Source organism: Sinocyclocheilus rhinocerous, unplaced genomic scaffold (genome assembly GCF_001515625.1).
Source record: "Sinocyclocheilus rhinocerous isolate Xijiao unplaced genomic scaffold, SAMN03320098_v1.1 scaffold2771, whole genome shotgun sequence".
In the NCBI taxonomy this organism is placed as follows: Eukaryota; Metazoa; Chordata; class Actinopteri; order Cypriniformes; family Cyprinidae; genus Sinocyclocheilus; species Sinocyclocheilus rhinocerous.
In genome coordinates, this window is record NW_015659695.1 from 3,052 (window position 1) to 20,762 (window position 17,711).

Consider the following 17,711-nt stretch of genomic DNA (forward strand, 5'->3'; position numbering starts at 1 on the left):
AGGCCGTTGGGCTCAGTTTCACGCTTCAGACGCACTAATGAGGGTCCCTCTGATAGACAGAACAGCCAAAAACAGGCCGTCACTCTCATCTACTTTCTAAACTCATATGACTTTCTTTCTCCCAAGAAACTCAAAAGAGATATTTTGAAGAATGCTAGTCATTCTTTTCCATGTAATCACAACTAAAATGTGCACAATTCTCACTTCATTAAAAAAATTAAATAAAGCTCTGTATGCTTAATATACATACATAGAAACCCCCAAAAAACATGGCAGAGACTTCCCATTATAAAGTGACCCTAAATTATGATCATTTCAACTTAAATTCCAAGTCAAAAGAACAATAATGTGCACAATATTTATATAAGTAAATGTAATGTGAACTACAGATCAGTTTTTGTTAATTGAGATTCACTGTACCATTCTGAACTGATATTGAGGTTTCTGAAACCAAAAATGTATTGTGGGCCATGACACCAAGACCTCCGCTTTTGTAAGAATAAGATAAAAAAAAAAGGAAAATGAGGAAAATTAAAGATGGTCAAACAACCAACTTTACAACTTTTGGACCACTTGAGATGGAAAGACTAAACAGAATAATTGGTAAATGCGATCCAACAATTGGGAAAGATTAAAAGACGTAGTGTTGAGACGCAGGTGAATGATCTTCTCGTAAAGCCCATGGTGCTTCTCTCATTAAACTGAACACAAAGCAGAACTGGTACTCACTTCACTTTCTCAGCCGTCTGAACAGCCGGCAGCTCGACCGTGACCATGCCGTCTGAACTGGTCTTGCCGATCAGGTAGGGTTTGGTGCGCAGTATGTCAGGCGCTGTCATGGTGGAGACGCGGTGCTGCAGTCCTCCGGCGCTGTTCCCACGGTTGGTGAGCAGGAAGGAGTATTGCGTCTCCGGCTGAAGGTTGGTGATGAGCTTCTGCGTCAGCTTCCCATCCACCTCCACACTCTGGCCGTTATCATACAGGATCTACGAGGAACCACCGTCACGCCAGACTTTAACCAGTTTTAATGTGTTAGCTGGAGCTAGTGATCCAAAACCTAGTGTGCAGCCTGTGCAGGCAGCATTTTAAGGGATGCTCCAAATGTTAGGCAGCATTATGATGATACCTTCTTTTGGCCAAATATTAAATCGTAATTGCATGTGTCCGTTATGCCGTATTTTGTGCTACTCTGCCTTAGACGGTCCCTTGTGAAAAATAAGTAGGTACTTAAAAGTACATATTTAGAGCATACTTAGCATACTAAGAGTACTTATTACAAAAAAATACTTTAAAATAAAATACTTAAGTGTGAACTGAATCAAATGTTTTCAGATGCTTAACTGCATTTTACTTGCAATTCAATTAAATTGTATTATAGTTAAAATTTACATTAAATGCAATTAGCTGAATTTTTGTGTTTTTGACCCACTTAAGTAGGACTGAAGCACATCTCTATATGTAATTTTATAATGACTTCTGTCTTTGAAATATGGTTAAAGTACTGCTGAATGTACTGAGAAGCATTTATGATCAACTAAAATATACTTTAATGTCATTTCTATTGAAACTTGTATGTCACATATTTAAATACATCTGTAACGATGAAGCTGCAATTCAGTAAATTTAAAACATTAACTTTAATGCTAATATTGAATAACACTACAGTTAAAATGCTAATCAAGTTATTTTCATGTGCTTTAGTATGTTAGTCAACACATCAAAATAAGTGTACTTAAGTGTTAAAACAGCACAAAAGATTATTAAAACAATGATTTGAAACATACTTTAAAGTAAGACTTCATTTCACATTATTACAAAGATCACTTTTTAAAAGTGTACTTAAGTGTGTTTAGAAACAAATTCATGAAAGTGTCTCTCTTTAAGTCACTTAAGGTGCCTTTTATATTTTTTTACTATACTTTTAAGTTTTAAAGTACACTACAAGTGCATCTTAATATCCAATTAACCCTTTAGGCGCCAGGGATTTTTGGGGAAAATGCTGGGCATGACCGAAAGTTTATGTGGGGTGTAAATATACTCGTCTAATTTGCATATTATGACGTCATCAGAGGCGGCCATCTTGAATTTCATAATATTCAGGAAATAGTAGATATTGAATTGATGTTTGAACTTATTTTCACACGCTATGAACTGAACTGCTTTCGCATCAATGACGCGATAGCTCACTTGCTCTGCTATTTTCCCGAACACTTTGAATAGGAACGTGACATAATTTTGGTCTAGAATCGAAGTACTACATGTCTGCCATCTAGTGGTAGGGAATACAAATGAGATATTACACCATATTAGGAACTACAGTCTATTTTATTAAATAGACTGTCGCAATTTTGCGACTTTGGCGCTTAGAGGGTTAAGCACACTTCTTTTTCACAAAAGGAAGCTGGCTATGTAGCCAGTTTCTAGCTGACAGAACCTCATGCAGGCTAACGCTTTCTCCGAGTCTCTCACCGTAAACGGCTGCGCGGGGTTGTAGTTCTCGGGAATCTCCCACGTCAGCAGCACTGAGGTCTTCATGGCAGCTCTCACGTGAAAATTTTTTGCAAACACTGCTAAAAGAAAGTTGGGGCAGATGAATTAGACAAACAGATCCGCAACACTTCGTTTCAACATCAGCCTTACCTGCCAAGCACTTCGCCTGCTACCTCATGAGGACTAGCCCAGAGCTCCAACCTTACCTGCAGCTTACCATCGACTCTCCGCAGGACGCTAACTGATTTGAACTAGCTATGCTAAGGACATTTTCAGATTTGCTTTGGTTCTGAAATCCAAACTCTTTCTCACAGGTGACTTAAGGTTGTAGGAGAAGGCAAACGGGGCCGAGAGGGTGTTGCGAGCCTCCTACCTTGGTTGATGGGTTGCGTTCTGAACTGGACGCTAGGACTGTAAGGGCCGGGGCCCTTACTGGTGAAGGCACACATTTTAATATCGTACGTGGTGTCTGCTTTAAGGCCGTCCAGTGTGACGGTGGACTCAGGTGCTGTGATGAACAGTTCTAAAAGAAAGTTGGGGCAGATGAATTAGACAAACAGATCCGCAACACTTCGTTTCAACATCAGCCTTACCTGCCAAGCACTTCGCCTGCTACCTCATGAGGACTAGCCCAGAGCTCCAACCTTACCTGCAGCTTACCATCGACTCTCCGCAGGACGCTAACTGATTTGAACTAGCTATGCTAAGGACATTTTCAGATTTGCTTTGGTTCTGAAATCCAAACTCTTTCTCACAGGTGACTTAAGGTTGTAGGAGAAGGCAAACGGGGCCGAGAGGGTGTTGCGAGCCTCCTACCTTGGTTGATGGGTTGCGTTCTGAACTGGACGCTAGGACTGTAAGGGCCGGGGCCCTTACTGGTGAAGGCACACATTTTAATATCGTACGTGGTGTCTGCTTTAAGGCCGTCCAGTGTGACGGTGGACTCAGGTGCTGTGATGAACAGTTCTGAGGGGCTGCGAGGGCTGTTGATGTCTTTGTACTGAAGGGCGTATTTGATGACGGCTCCGTTGCGCTCGGCTAACGCCACAGGCTGCCAGCTGACCTGAATGGTGGTGGTCGTGCTACTTTGGGCTACGATGCCTTGTGGGTAACCGGCAGGAGTGTCCTCGGGCGTGGTGATCTCCTTCACCGTCTCCTCTCCGAATCCCACCCGGTTGCGGGCCGAGAGGCGGAAGGTGTAGGATGCCCCCTTGTGGATCTCTTTGGTGGTGTAGTGGTTCTCGCGCTCGGAGAACTCGATCACGGTCAGGGGCTCCACGTCCTTACGGCCGAACCGCAGTCGGTAGCCTTGCAGCAGGCCGTAGGTGTTTGTCGGTGGGTGCCACTGCAGTAATGCCGTGCCCATGTTCGTCGGACTCACCATGAGACGAGGCTTTTCCGGAACTGAAAACGGACAGATGACACAGAGAAACATACGACGGTTTAGAGGTGGCCGACTGGACCTCAATTCATAATATCAATATAGAGCACAACATAGTTATTTTTCCTGGAAATACAGTTGTTATGATATGGATACCAATTAATTCTCACAATTACGATATCACAGCAATAACTAATACTAGATTAACTAATCCAAGAAAGAGAAAAGTAGAGTAGTCTAGGGGGCTGCGATTTGAACAAAATATTATATAAGAATATGAGTAATTTCATAATAGCAATAAATATATAACAATAGAGCTTGTTACAATACTAAATACTTGGATACCTAATTTCAAAATCAGCACAAAAACTAATACTATCTTAACTAATCCAAGCTTCAATGCAATAAAGAGAACATAAGTGTCAACAGTATATGAAATTTATTATGAAACAAATTAAGTTTTAGTCGTTAGGCAGCTCTACTGAAGACAGTATTGTCATTATAGACCTTTTTCACACTTCGGAGTTCGAAAAGCAGAAGCTTCGAATAGTTGTGTAAAATAACTTCTGCTGTAACAGTGACAATAATGCAGGCGTAAATTCTTTTACGCTACTAGTGGAAGCGACACGCGGACTGTGAAAAATGGCCTATTCAGCTCATTTCAGATTCAATGTTGATTCAGTTCAATAACAGTGAACACAAAAGTTATTCAGTCAAGAGCAGTTAGTTTTTTTTTTTTGATTTACATTAATGACACAAACATGTATTAGGCTGCTGTCACTTTAAGACCTAATACATGGATCAAATAGAGACAATTTTCCCCCAATTGTTTACATTCACTTAAGACATGGCTGGCAATGCTTACATAAATACTGCCTTTTTGTGTGAATTTGGTCATTTGTGCGCTCTGAAAAATAACTCAATTCAGACAATGTGCAAGTACCTAATTGAGTTTTGTGTCTTGTTGCACTTGAGCGGTTTAAAATCGCTTGTATGTTTAAAACGTACACAAATGCAACATTTTTGTGATGATGCAGTGCTACAATATCATAGTGCAATGTAACCGCGATAGAGACTGAAAAATAAAACTTCTAATGTTTTATCATGTCTGACAGTAAATCGCCCACTCCTACAAAAATGTATGCTGCGCTAAAATAATCTAACAAAGTTTTTCTCAACAGGACAGCAAAATAAAAATAAAAAGTTCAGCTTTTAAACTGTTAAAATGGAAGCGAAAACACATCTTTTGTTGATGACATCAAATGTTGCGTGTCCAATCAAACTCTACAACATTTTTCTTTAAATTAAAACAAAACTAACCAAGGTAAAATAGAATATAATCAAGACGATGTTAAATCTGAAGCAAAACCAGTTTAGGCTCACTGATCTAACATACAGCCACCGATCCTCTTAATATTGCACTGCTGTATCTATCCCCCTAATTCTCCAGTCGAAAACCCTGCGAGTTTGACAATTTGTAATGATACAATATCAAATAGAAATCAACAGTGATACTGTGCACCTTTTCACAGTCATGTGCTCAAGGACAAAAGTGAAATAAAAGGCTTTTCAGGAGCTGAATAACAGCACAATTAGGGGTACAACAGAAAAGCACCTGTACTTATAAGCGATTGTGCGTTTCGAGCCTTTCAGTGATAATCGAGACGTCATATTCTTTTCTTTTGAAAAAGTCTATTTTGGCATTTTCCTGACAGATTTTTCCATTATTTCCTTAACCCCTGCGAGCATTTCAAAGTCAGAGCCGTAGGTGAGTGGAATTACAATTGCCGTCATCACTGCGAGGGCAATTATAGGCATTCAGTCTTAATGGCTGCAGGGGAGAAGCCTGAGCCTCGGTGGCGCTCACGAAGTCCACAGCAACAGAGGCAGAAATTGCTCTGAAGCGGCGCGAACCTACCGGCTCCGGTGGTGGTGACCAGCTTGGGTTTGCTGCGTGCCCCGTCGCCTTTGGTCGTGTAAGCGGCGACCGTAACCGAGTACATGGTCTCGGCATGCAGGTCAGTGAGGATTAACTCCTGGGAAAAAAAAAAAACAGCAGGACGTGAGTCATTTTTAACAAAAAGCTTTTAAATCATTATAAAAAAAAGCTCAAGAATGTGTTTAAATGGCAGTATAAAAGAATAAAGGAAAATGGGCCTGTGCGCATTAGGACTCATTCACTAAGAGAATCAGTTTGCTTTGCTCCTCGTATGTAAGTCGCTTTTGATAAAAGCATTTGCTAAATGCATAAATGTGTTTTTACAGGTGCAAACACACATGCATTTGTTCATCCCCTCATTCTAATGTCCATGATTATTTTAAATGCATGCATGTCCATAAGTAGTATTTAGCATAATGACTAATTATTTTGTTTAAATAAGAAATTAGAAAGCATTACTGCTGAGTTATTCAGTTTCTTATGATAATATTATGAATAAAACATTTTCGATTAACATACTGCATGTGTCTGTGAGTTTGCATGCAAATGTGTGATTTAAGTTGTTTCAAAATGTCAAAATCAGGATTTTTGTGATAACATTCATATGCAGATATTATTCACATGTATTGTTAATGAATGAGATGCCTTCTTTAGATGGTTACGCAAAATAATATTAATAGGCCAGCAAGGAAAGAAAGTGTATGTAAATAAAGTGAATGTGCAAAGCTGCAGAATTCTGCGATGTACTCACATGTTCGGCTGAATCATCATATTCCCACTGAAGCCCAGACCAGAGAGCAGCAGGAGGAACAAACAAACAGACAAACAAGAAAAGAAGTTCAATTAGAGTTTGCTGGTGAAGACACGAGAGAGTGTCAGACGACGTGCGTCTCTTCTGTTTCGGTGAGTGAGCAGATGCTGGGATGATGAATGATTCATAATTCTGTAGGATTCAAACAGCGTGTCGGTGTCTCTGCGTTGCACGCTGAGGTCAGGATGTGATGTGTCGTGTGAAATCAGACGGGCCGATCTCATCACGCTGTCCATTGTCTAACATGAAGGCACGTATAATCAAGAATGTAACAGGTCTATGCGCTGTGTGTGATTCATGGCACTTCATCATTAACCTCACATGGGAAAATTAATGTCTAGGGACAGCCTTCAGTCTTAAAGATATGACAAAAGGATATACAAACCTGTGCATGTCATAAGTATACACTTACGGCCTTCTTTCTTCCAGTTATTTGGGTCATTCAGTGAAAAATGACCCTTTGTATCCTTCAATAACTTACAGTATGTGCAAGCAAGGACTTTTACAATGAATAGCTGTGTGTTATTATAACACATTATTACTTTTTCATTTTAGTTTTAGTTTTAGTCTTCTTTGCTGTGTGTTCAAACTCGTGCTTCCTTGTTGTATTATCAAATATGCACAATTTAAAACAATAAGTAAAATGAAACGAATTTATTTATTCTGTGTCATAATCACATCATCTTTGCTGAATGTATTTATTATTATAAAAATACCAACATTAAATTGTTTTTCTAACAATTATATTTTATTTTTATAACATATAGTGAGCTGCCCTGCTGACAACACAATAATCAAATAAGCAATGAAAAAATAAATAATTGGGGGGGGTAAATAAATTAAAAAAAAATTGGAAAAACCATCTTGGATGTTTTTTTCGCCCTCTAATCATATGTTTTGAAATGCATTCTGGGATTGCCAAATTAAGCCTACTTTCTGGTAACTAGGTAGGCAGCTCGCTAGTTTGTGAAAGAGTCCTAAACTTGAATCAAAATAGTTGGCAGCTGGCTGTATGAACTCTCATAACCACAAAACTCAACTCATAACCACAAAACTCAAAGCTTGTAAAGATTGACTTGAGAAGCGGTGCAGCTGTGCAGGTGGGTGCCTACCTGAGCGTCATCGATCAGAATGTCCTTGATGACAGGGTGACCACCGGGTTCCCCATTAACCATCCTGACATAGTGCACCTGGTACCCACGGATCTGGCCGTGCTGCCTGCTCGGCACCGGCGACCGCCACAGCACTTTAACAGACGTGGAGTTGACAGCCTCCACCTCGACTTTACGAGGAGGGCCACTGGGCACTGAGAGAATTATGGGATAGAAGACAGAAAGGTCAAGCTTAAAGACGACACCTCACGTCCGACTGGACGTCTCCCCTGAGAAAGCGGTGAAGCAGACAAAAATCTACAAAATGGGATTATACCATTAACAAGAACTGGATAACACTAATATCTCAACAATGGGAAGTCAAAAACAAAAAAGAGAGAGAGAGAGAGAAAAAAAACAAAAAACAAAAACAATCCCCAAAAACAGGTCACACAGCTGACCTAATTTTTTCTGAAAAAAATGGGTTTAGTGGAGTCAAAATATGGAATAAAAACAAGCAAAAATAAGCCAAGAGGAGTGTTTCAGAGGTTTGAAGCACTCTAAAGGAGTTTGGCTATGATAGAGTGAATACAAAAAGAAAAACAAATGGAAAAATTTAAGAAAAATGTCATCAGTGTGGGACCTTTGAGAAAAAAAAAGCCCCATTTCTGAAGATTCACTCTCGATTTAGTTGTCTTTTTTCATGTATGAAAATGAGTTTCACTCCATTAAAAAAGCCATTTCATTTATCTTAATAAGAAAATGGGGAAAAAACAGCAAGACATTTGGGATTGTTGGAAGTTTAAGGTCGTCAGAAGCACATGCCATGAAATAAGTCTGGTCAAGTAAAAAGTCTGAAAAATTCTCTCGAAAATTCTCCCAAAAATTGCCAAAAGGGGACAAATGTTGGTTCGGTGAAAGGTCACAAAAAATCCTGGTTAGTAGAGTTAGTGTAAATAGAGGGAGCGAGAGGGGCGAGGGGTGTTAGGGTGCTTTGTGCAGAAGTCTGGCAGAAGTGGGGCGTGTTTTAAGGGTAGACATTAGCATAGGGTCACAGTGGCGTGTGAGTAAGACATACCATCCTCCTCCGTACGGATTAGCTGAGGTAAACTCTCAGGGCCTTCTCCCGCTTCAGTGTGGGCGCTCACTGTCACACGGTATTCCGTCCATTTCTCCAAGTTTTCCAACAGATAATGGTACTTTTCTGGCGGTATGTCCGAGACTTGATGCAACGAGGTATCATCGCCTTCGGTCGCTGCGTACTGGACGGTGTATCTGGTCATTATTCCGTTTTGGAGCTCCACCGGCGGCAGTTTCCAACTTACCAGAATGCTGGTAGAACTGGGACTAGTACACTTGACTTCCTGGGGTGGAGCTGAGGGCTCTGATTGGAGGATCAGAGGATTGTGGGAGGAGCAGAATAGTCATTGAATTGGATTTGAGTGGTTTTGGAGTTTGGTTGGATCCAGGTGAGGTTCACGGGGGTTGAGGTAAGAGGATTTTTTTGTTTTTGTGGTGGAGGTGGAGATGATGTTGATGGACAAACAAAAACAAAAAACAAAGGGAACATAAAATGACATCAAATGAGGATGAATCACAGGGACTACATTTATATATAAAAAAAAAAAAACGATGACATGAAAATCAATTTAATGAAGCTTAAAAAGAAGAACAAAACGGGTAGAGATGTCACAGACTTCTCATAAGGAGGTAGAAAAGATCAAACAAATTCACAAATTGTGCAGGGTGGGACTGGTGCAGACCCTAAAGCTACAGAACCTACCTTCGTAACTCTACATATGTAATTTTCCCCCTAAATATCCTAAATTCAGGGCTCACATTTCAATTGCTCTCATCATAGGTCAACAGCACTGCGAAATATATAAATGAGCTGCGTTTAAATTGGGCCCTGTTTCCTCCAAGCAGTTACCATCAATCCAAAATTTCAAAGGTTGATGTGTCAGCTCTGTAAAAAACAGGAAATGCATTGCTCACCAACCTTTCCGAGGCCTGTTGGTTTGAGGTAAAAGCCTGGTTGGTCCAAGAGTTCCTGACTGACGTTTCTAGACTTGGACATGCAAACACTCTACCGCAAAAACAGCCCTCCAAGATACTTACCTGGCATGTACTCAGAGGACCTCAGATTTATTCAGATTGTCTCAAATTGTGAGTACGAAGTGAAGCACAGTCATACATTACTTATGCATCAAATTATGCGAAATTAATGAAGGAGTTGATCTAAAGGTTTGGTTACAGTTCAACTTGAACGAATGAAGAATAAATATGAGGTCTTTTGGGAATGCGATTCTCTTTTCTAGCTACGTATCATTGCATTTGAGCTTACAACAAGGCTCCAGAGGGAACCTCTACAAATTTGGTAAATCTTTCAAATGCAGTGTGGTATACAAAAGCCAAAGTCAAAAAACAAGGCACGATTGCAGCCAAACAGATGAATAATTCAGTCTCATATCTTACTTGGCTAATAAATGATGCCAAATTGAACAAAGTGACTTTGTCATTTGACTACATCTTCCACCAGTTGCCTTTCATTCAAACAAGACGTTTGCTAACATCGCCCTTAAAGCGGAGAACAGAAATGCCTCCATCTCTCAAAAAAATCTCTTTGTAAAGCACTGCTCAAACAAATTCAGGATTACATTAGCAAACGCTGTTGAGAAATGGAGGATTTCTGCTTTGTTAAGTGCTGCGCCTGTTCTTGAACCGCTGTTTTTGGGAAAAACAGTAAAGACAGAAAGGGACCTACGTGTCTGAGGCGTTTCGGCTGAGATCTCATTGGTGTATGCGCCGATGCCGTGTTTGCTGCGAGCGGCCAGCTGAAACGTGTAGGTAGTGAACGGCTTCAGATCTTTCAGTAAATAGGTTGTGGTGGGCTCAAAGCTTACTCGTTTCTGAGGAAGGAACGACAAAATAGAGTTTGTACAGTCAACCTGAGCAATGACAATGACATCAATTCTGCGACTTAGACGAGTGAAGACGTTTGCCAATGATGGTTCACGTTCAGACCTCCTCTTTGTCATCTCCTTTCTTATAGAGCAGCTCGTATCCGACGATTTGATTGTCCTGGCCCGTCTGAGTCGGCAGGTTCCACGACAGCAAGATGCTCGTCTCAGATTTGGCTTCGCCTTTGAAGTCCGTTGGTTGAGAGGGCACTATAAAAATGTTATAATAAACAACAGAAGTGAAACAAATGATCATTTCCATTACAGTCATTTCTCTTCATGTTTGTATCGTGGGAATGCATTAGTGGACAAGCTTAGTAACTCGAGGTTCATAACATTCAATGTATGAATAAAGCCCATCCAGTCATCCAATCCAAGCTCAAGATTTTCATAAGTGCTTTTACCACAATGCCATTCATCTGCTAAGGATCATCTGATCTTTTGCTTTGTGTCTACTAAATTACAAATTAAAACAGAAAATAAATCAAATGAAGTAATTCATTCAGGGGCTTTTGTAATAAACAACAGAAGTGAAACAAATGATCATTTCCATTACAGTCATTTCTCTTCATGTTTGTATCGTGGGAATGCATTAGTGGACAAGCTTAGTAACTCGAGGTTCATAACAGATTCAATGTATGAATAAAGCCCATCCAGTCATCCAATCCAAGTTCAAGATTTTCATAAAGTGCTTTTACCACGATGCCATTCATCTGCTAAGGATCATCTGATCTTTTGCTTTGTGTCTACTAAATTACAAATTAAAACAGAAAATAAATCAAATGAAGTAATTCATTCAGGGGCTTTTGCAAAAATACACATTATATACATTAATGGCATTAAACGTTTTTATGTTGAATTTCCAGCAAAAAGAGCCATAGTGTGATATAAAATTATTCATGACGCTATGATAAGCTTCTGACTCTAACATATATTATGATTCCATTTAAACAATATTTAAAATCCTGCAAAAAGTAAACAACAAGAGCTGTTATTCCTGTCATTCCCAACACCCACCTCCAGTTTTGGCTATGATCTGCAAATCAGAAGAGAGCGGTCCATCTCCTACAGAGGTGAAGGCCAGGACCTTGATGTAGTAAGTCTTATTGGGCGTCAGGCCCGGAATGGTGAGGAAGTTGGAAGTCCTTACAATCTGTTTCTCCCATTGGTTGACATGCTGGCTGGGATCGGTGGTGTAGTAAACCCTGTAGCCTGTAATCTGCCCATTTGCCTCCTCGGGTTCATCCCAGTGGATGATGGCGGTCGTTGCACTTAGCATGCGCCCTCGGACTTGCCGCGGGGCGGTACTCGGCGCTTGCTCCGCTGTTTTGGACTCAATGGCTTCGCTGGGAGGCCCGCGTCCAATGTTATTCACTGCGACTACTCTGAATTGGTAGTCGGAGTAAGGGCTTAGCCCACCCACGCTGTATCGAGTGGTGGCGACTCCATCGATCTCTTTAGACACAAACATTGCGCTTCACTCTTGTTGGACTGGGACACTGAAACAGATGCCATGCACAGGTGACCTACGCGTGACAGACAGACGGCAGCACACGGGGAAACTGGAGGGCCACAGCATGCAGGAGTTGTGTGCATTTGTACAACTTCGATGCTGCGTTCTCTTCCAGTTGATGTGAAGGAATGTGCCGGATCACATTGCCACATCACACACACGGCGACAGGCCCGCCACTAACTAACAACGGGTAGAGACTAGCTGTGACTGTCTGCGGCTGCCATTCCAAAAGTGGACACATGTGTCAACGGAGACGGTGGTGAAACCGTGAATAAACAATGAAAGTGTGAATTTGAAACTGAATCGAAATGAAAACGAACAGATGCAACAAAATAATAGATAAACCCTCAATGCAAATGGGGCATGGGGGGGGGGACAGAAAGAGAGAGAGAGAGAGCGAGAGAGAGAGAGAGAGAGAGAGGGATACTATGTGCCAGCTCCTCAGAAGAGGGTTTACGGGACAGCAGAAGGGTGGGAGAAGATTCAAGAGTCCAAAATAACTGAACCGATGTCAGTGTTACTGCTTAAATACTGTCAGTCTCAGACGGCACTGGCTGATGTATAATGCACACAACAGTGGCAGGAGCTTTCTCAAAGCGACAGACTCCACCGGCTTTACGCAGCTTCAGGGAGTCAGTGTGCAGCAGCTTATATCAGTCCTGCTACAATGAACCCATCTGAGGACGACGGATCACTGGATTTTACAAAGTTTGAGAGGTTCATCATAACAAATCTCGCAAGATTTTTGTAGAGATTCTTTGGGACATTTGGTGGCAGTGCACTAGATCAGTGCTTCCCAAACATGTTCCTTGAGGCACACCGACGGCACACGGCTTCAAACACATCTTCAATTCTCTTTAGAGACTCCAGGACCTGAAATGGTTGGGTCAGAGAAGGGAGATGTCCAAAATATGTACTGTTGGTGTGCAGCCAGGAACAGGGTTGTGAAACACTGAACTAGTTCTCTATGATTAGAACATAACACTCCACTAGGGAGGGGTTCCTCGAATACGGACCACTGATCTGCAGAGTTTGATTTTAACCCCAATAAGACAGCTAATTAAAGTCTTCAGAGTTACAGGTAGGTGAGTTTAATCAGGCTTTGAGCTAAAGTCTGCAGGGTCAGATTAGAGGAACTCTACACTATGGTCAGGGTTAAATCCCATTTACCTGCTCCTATTCGTCACACCTGAGTCTAACCCTCTCCTCCTGTCCGTGGCCAGGATCTTCATTATATCACTTGAAATTAAAATAACAACAGGATGGACCTAAACCAACGTTTAGTGAGGAGTTGAAATCTCCTTAAGTCTCTGTGTGAAACCACCAGAAATGGAGGAAAAAGAAGGAAATATAGGAATTTCGACGACGTGCGGCACGCATTCGACCAGAGATGTCGTGCTTCTCTGGAGATGAAATCTCTAATCATTGTGAACAGATTTTCAATCCTATTGCAATTAATTTCCAATTGAAACGCTGTTCTGGGAGACATGATGTTTTCCCTTTCATCTGAATAGCTTTCCGTTTGTCGAGTCTTGAGAACAACGCTCTACATGCATCAATTGCCGTTTATTAGCAGCTTGTTAGGTGGAAAAGAAAGAAAATATCTGATCTCACAGAGCTACGGAGCACATCTCATCGCAGTTCATACCGTGGTGAAGGTCAGCGAATGGGAGCTTGTTTCTAGGCGTTAGGAAAGCACGTGTCGGTCAAAGTAACGAAGCAGGACCACTGACATGTGGGAGAAGACAGACAACTTCAGCATGACCAATCCACCATGCAAACCCCCCGAAAACTGCGCACATTTTGACTGACATGCACCACTTTTTGGTCAAGCAGTACAGCGGAGAGCAGGAGAGCATTCGTTCAGACCACAACAAAAGGGAAAAGAAGAAAAAACGGTCCAAAACATAGAACATAAGGAACCAAAAGCAGAATTGAATCATAGACACGCCAATGCAGCTACAATCATTTTTTCATACTCTTGGGAATTGTGACTAGCGTCTGTATCATTTGTTTTCTGAATTTGAAGATGGTTAGAAAAAAAACAAAACACACCAACCTTCTCGCAGCTCTGAGGGATGTAGGGAATTGATGCGGAAACAAAATAAAATGAGGAGAAAAACAAGGGAAAATACAGAGAGAGTAAAACAGGCCACATTCAACCCAGAGAATTGCTGCTAGAGACAGAATGTCTAGGAAAAGAAAAGTGTGCGGCATTTTACAAGCCTTTTATTGCGCTGCCCATTAAACAATATGACACAGGTCCAGTTATGAGCTTTACATGCCATCAGCAGTTACTGTGGTCGTTCCTCTGGAGTTTTGTTCATACAGCCTTTGAGAAACATACTTTGGTTTTTCATGTGAACCACATGACTGGGACCTGTGCATGAATACAGCCGCAGTATTTAAAGCAGTATCATGTTTGTCTGAGCAGCGCTGGACATCAGGCCTGCAAGGTTTATAAAATGGAACATATTTTATGACAAATTTAGGCTTAAAGTCAACATGAAATCATAAGCACAGTTTTCTGACTAATATGGGAGATTCAGCGGCTACAGAGCGCAGGTGTTTTTAAGTTTGTACCAACCAATCATTTCCTTATGGATGAAATGAAAAAAAAACAGCTCTTTTTTATATGAAATATGTCTCACTATCAAAGTAAAAAGGGTTGCGAACACAGTTTCATGTTGACTTTAATGTGCCAGATTATACAGATGTTCCATCATAAGTCAGTATAAAAAAAAAAAAAATTTTATATTTATACAGTGGAGGGACAACTTCAGCATGACCAATCCACCATGCAAACCCCCCGAAAACTGCGCACATTTTGACTGACATGCACCACTTTTTGGTCAAGCAGTACAGCGGAGAGCAGGAGAGCATTCGTTCAGACCACAACAAAAGGGAAAAGAAGAAAAAACGGTCCAAAACATAGAACATAAGGAACCAAAAGCAGAATTGAATCATAGACACGCCAATGCAGCTACAATCATTTTTTCATACTCTTGGGAATTGTGACTAGCGTCTGTATCATTTGTTTTCTGAATTTGAAGATGGTTAGAAAAAAAACAAAACACACCAACCTTCTCGCAGCTCTGAGGGATGTAGGGAATTGATGCGGAAACAAAATAAAATGAGGAGAAAAACAAGGGAAAATACAGAGAGAGTAAAACAGGCCACATTCAACCCAGAGAATTGCTGCTAGAGACAGAATGTCTAGGAAAAGAAAAGTGTGCGGCATTTTACAAGCCTTTTATTGCGCTGCCCATTAAACAATATGACACAGGTCCAGTTATGAGCTTTACATGCCATCAGCAGTTACTGTGGTCGTTCCTCTGGAGTTTTGTTCATACAGCCTTTGAGAAACATACTTTGGTTTTTCATGTGAACCACATGACTGGGACCTGTGCATGAATACAGCCGCAGTATTTAAAGCAGTATCATGTTTGTCTGAGCAGCGCTGGACATCAGGCCTGCAAGGTTTATAAAATGGAACATATTTTATGACAAATTTAGGCTTAAAGTCAACATGAAATCATAAGCACAGTTTTCTGACTAATATGGGAGATTCAGCGGCTACAGAGCGCAGGTGTTTTTAAGTTTGTACCAACCAATCATTTCCTTATGGATGAAATGAAAAAAAACCAGCTCTTTTTTATATGAAATATGTCTCACTATCAAAGTAAAAAGGGTTGCGAACACAGTTTCATGTTGACTTTAATGTGCCAGATTATACAGATGTTCCATCATAAGTCAGTATAAAAAAAAAAAACATTTTATATTTATACAGTGGAGTGATTCTTCACTTAGGGGACCTTCTGATTGCTTGAAAAAAGAAACAAAAATAATTAAATATTTATTTCACCTTTTAATGGATTATCTCTGAACTAAAGTTCTCAAATAGTGGCCAATTAGGTAATTACATCTAATAAAGTTACTCTCTGATTTAAAAATCTTAAAATTAATAACATTTCAAAACATCACTTCTCATTTCCCAGAAAACCACATATAAACCCAGATATATGACAGCAGCATTGAGTCATTCTATTGCAGCTCTCTGACATAATTAATTTCAGGCTATGATAATATCTCCATTAAAACTACAGTCTTTTTTCTAACTAACACTTTATTTAATCATCCTAGGGGCAGAAGTGTTCACTTAATTGAAGAAGCCTCCATATATATTACATCATAGGCTTTTACACTACATTTCAGACTAAAGATCCCACTGAATACAAAATAAGATTATACTGTAAAAACTGACCACAATTTATGTTAAGTTAAAAAAAAATATATATTTTTTTTTATTTTGCTCTAAAATAAATTCAGATAGATTTATTCCATATTAGCGAGTAAAGAGAGATGAAAAACAGAGCGCTCAGACATTTGCTGTAGAGAGTAGAGAGGTTAAGCTCAATCCATCATTCCTGTTATCTTAATTAACAGTCATATAACATACACAACAAGCATTCAAGTCAATAAAGGTTAAATTACAATTCAACACCAGACAGGCAGAAAATCAAGGCTGCAGTAAATGTCGCACTTACAAAATGCTCACGTAACCAGAGGGACCCCAGCGACAAAACTGGGCTCGATTTGCTTAAAATGTGTGTGCGTCTGAGTTTTTACATGTTCTTTTGTCGGCTTCATCTACCGCCGTGAGCTGTTCCTACCTCTGACATACAGGTTGGCAGGTGCGGAATAGCGCGTGCCATCGTTGTTGGTCGCGACACATTCGTACTTCCCTTGGTCCGATTCCTCGCTTTGTTCGATTTGCAGCGCTCCTACACAGTGGGAGAGAACACCAGCAGAAAAAGATAATTACAATAATAACACCAGCCATTAAACAACTTTCACCAAATCACACGCTATGACTATTTCTCTCTATAAATGGCGTTATTTGCTCTGTTTAGGTCTCCGCCACAAAATGGCTCGGGCTAAAGGCCTGCCGCTATACTGACGCTTAACCCTGAGAGGCGACATCTGCAGGCATGCCTCGCATTGGACAGCTCGGCACAGACTTAACCAGTTTATGCAAGCTAAGCTCCTGGAAGCTGGGGGTAGAAATGTTTCCCCTTAAAATGTCTAATGCAGTGTTTCATTCTCTAGAACCGATGCATCATGGGAAAGCAATTTTGGCACTAAAGATGGATTTCACGGTGGATCCGTGATGCATATTATGATTTTGTCAGGAATGGAGTAATTTCGAGGTGCTTAAATCGAAGTGTGTTGCGAGCTCGTATCTCGCCATGCTGACTATCTTGGCGCCGGCCTAGAGAAGAGCGCGACGAGCACTGCAGTAGACATTCGAGAGGGCACACAGAAAGAAACCAAAAGAAAAGAGACTTTGCAGCGTTAATTATCTCGGACATTTTACAACCACATCAATGGAGAGGAAAACATACAGTACAGGATACATGTTGCAGGGTTTCTAAAGGCACTTAATCGTACGGGTGGTTCAAAATAGTTTGAGCTTTACTGTTTAGAAAAACAGTTGTGATAATAATCAATAATAATACTGATCG

General features: G+C 40.7%; 1 protein-coding gene across 1 annotated transcript in view; it reads right to left on the reverse strand.

Moving 5' to 3' along the window:
• LOC107724002 (receptor-type tyrosine-protein phosphatase delta-like) overlaps window positions 1–17,711 on the reverse strand; it is a gene marked incomplete at its 3' end in the record, with an annotated part of 266,996 nt that overhangs the window by 2,381 nt on the left and 246,904 nt on the right. The window contains exons 14-25 of the mRNA XM_016532768.1: window positions 16,860–16,970; window positions 15,270–15,281; window positions 11,690–12,127; window positions 10,737–10,882; window positions 10,477–10,621; window positions 8,791–9,096; window positions 7,734–7,927; window positions 6,562–6,588; window positions 5,790–5,907; window positions 3,307–3,894; window positions 2,470–2,567; window positions 730–986 (exon numbers count right to left, since the gene is read on the reverse strand). Of these exons, the coding sequence (XP_016388254.1) occupies window positions 730–986; window positions 2,470–2,567; window positions 3,307–3,894; window positions 5,790–5,907; window positions 6,562–6,588; window positions 7,734–7,927; window positions 8,791–9,096; window positions 10,477–10,621; window positions 10,737–10,882; window positions 11,690–12,127; window positions 15,270–15,281; window positions 16,860–16,970 (2,440 nt within the window). The remainder of the gene's footprint in view (window positions 1–729; window positions 987–2,469; window positions 2,568–3,306; window positions 3,895–5,789; window positions 5,908–6,561; window positions 6,589–7,733; window positions 7,928–8,790; window positions 9,097–10,476; window positions 10,622–10,736; window positions 10,883–11,689; window positions 12,128–15,269; window positions 15,282–16,859; window positions 16,971–17,711) is intronic.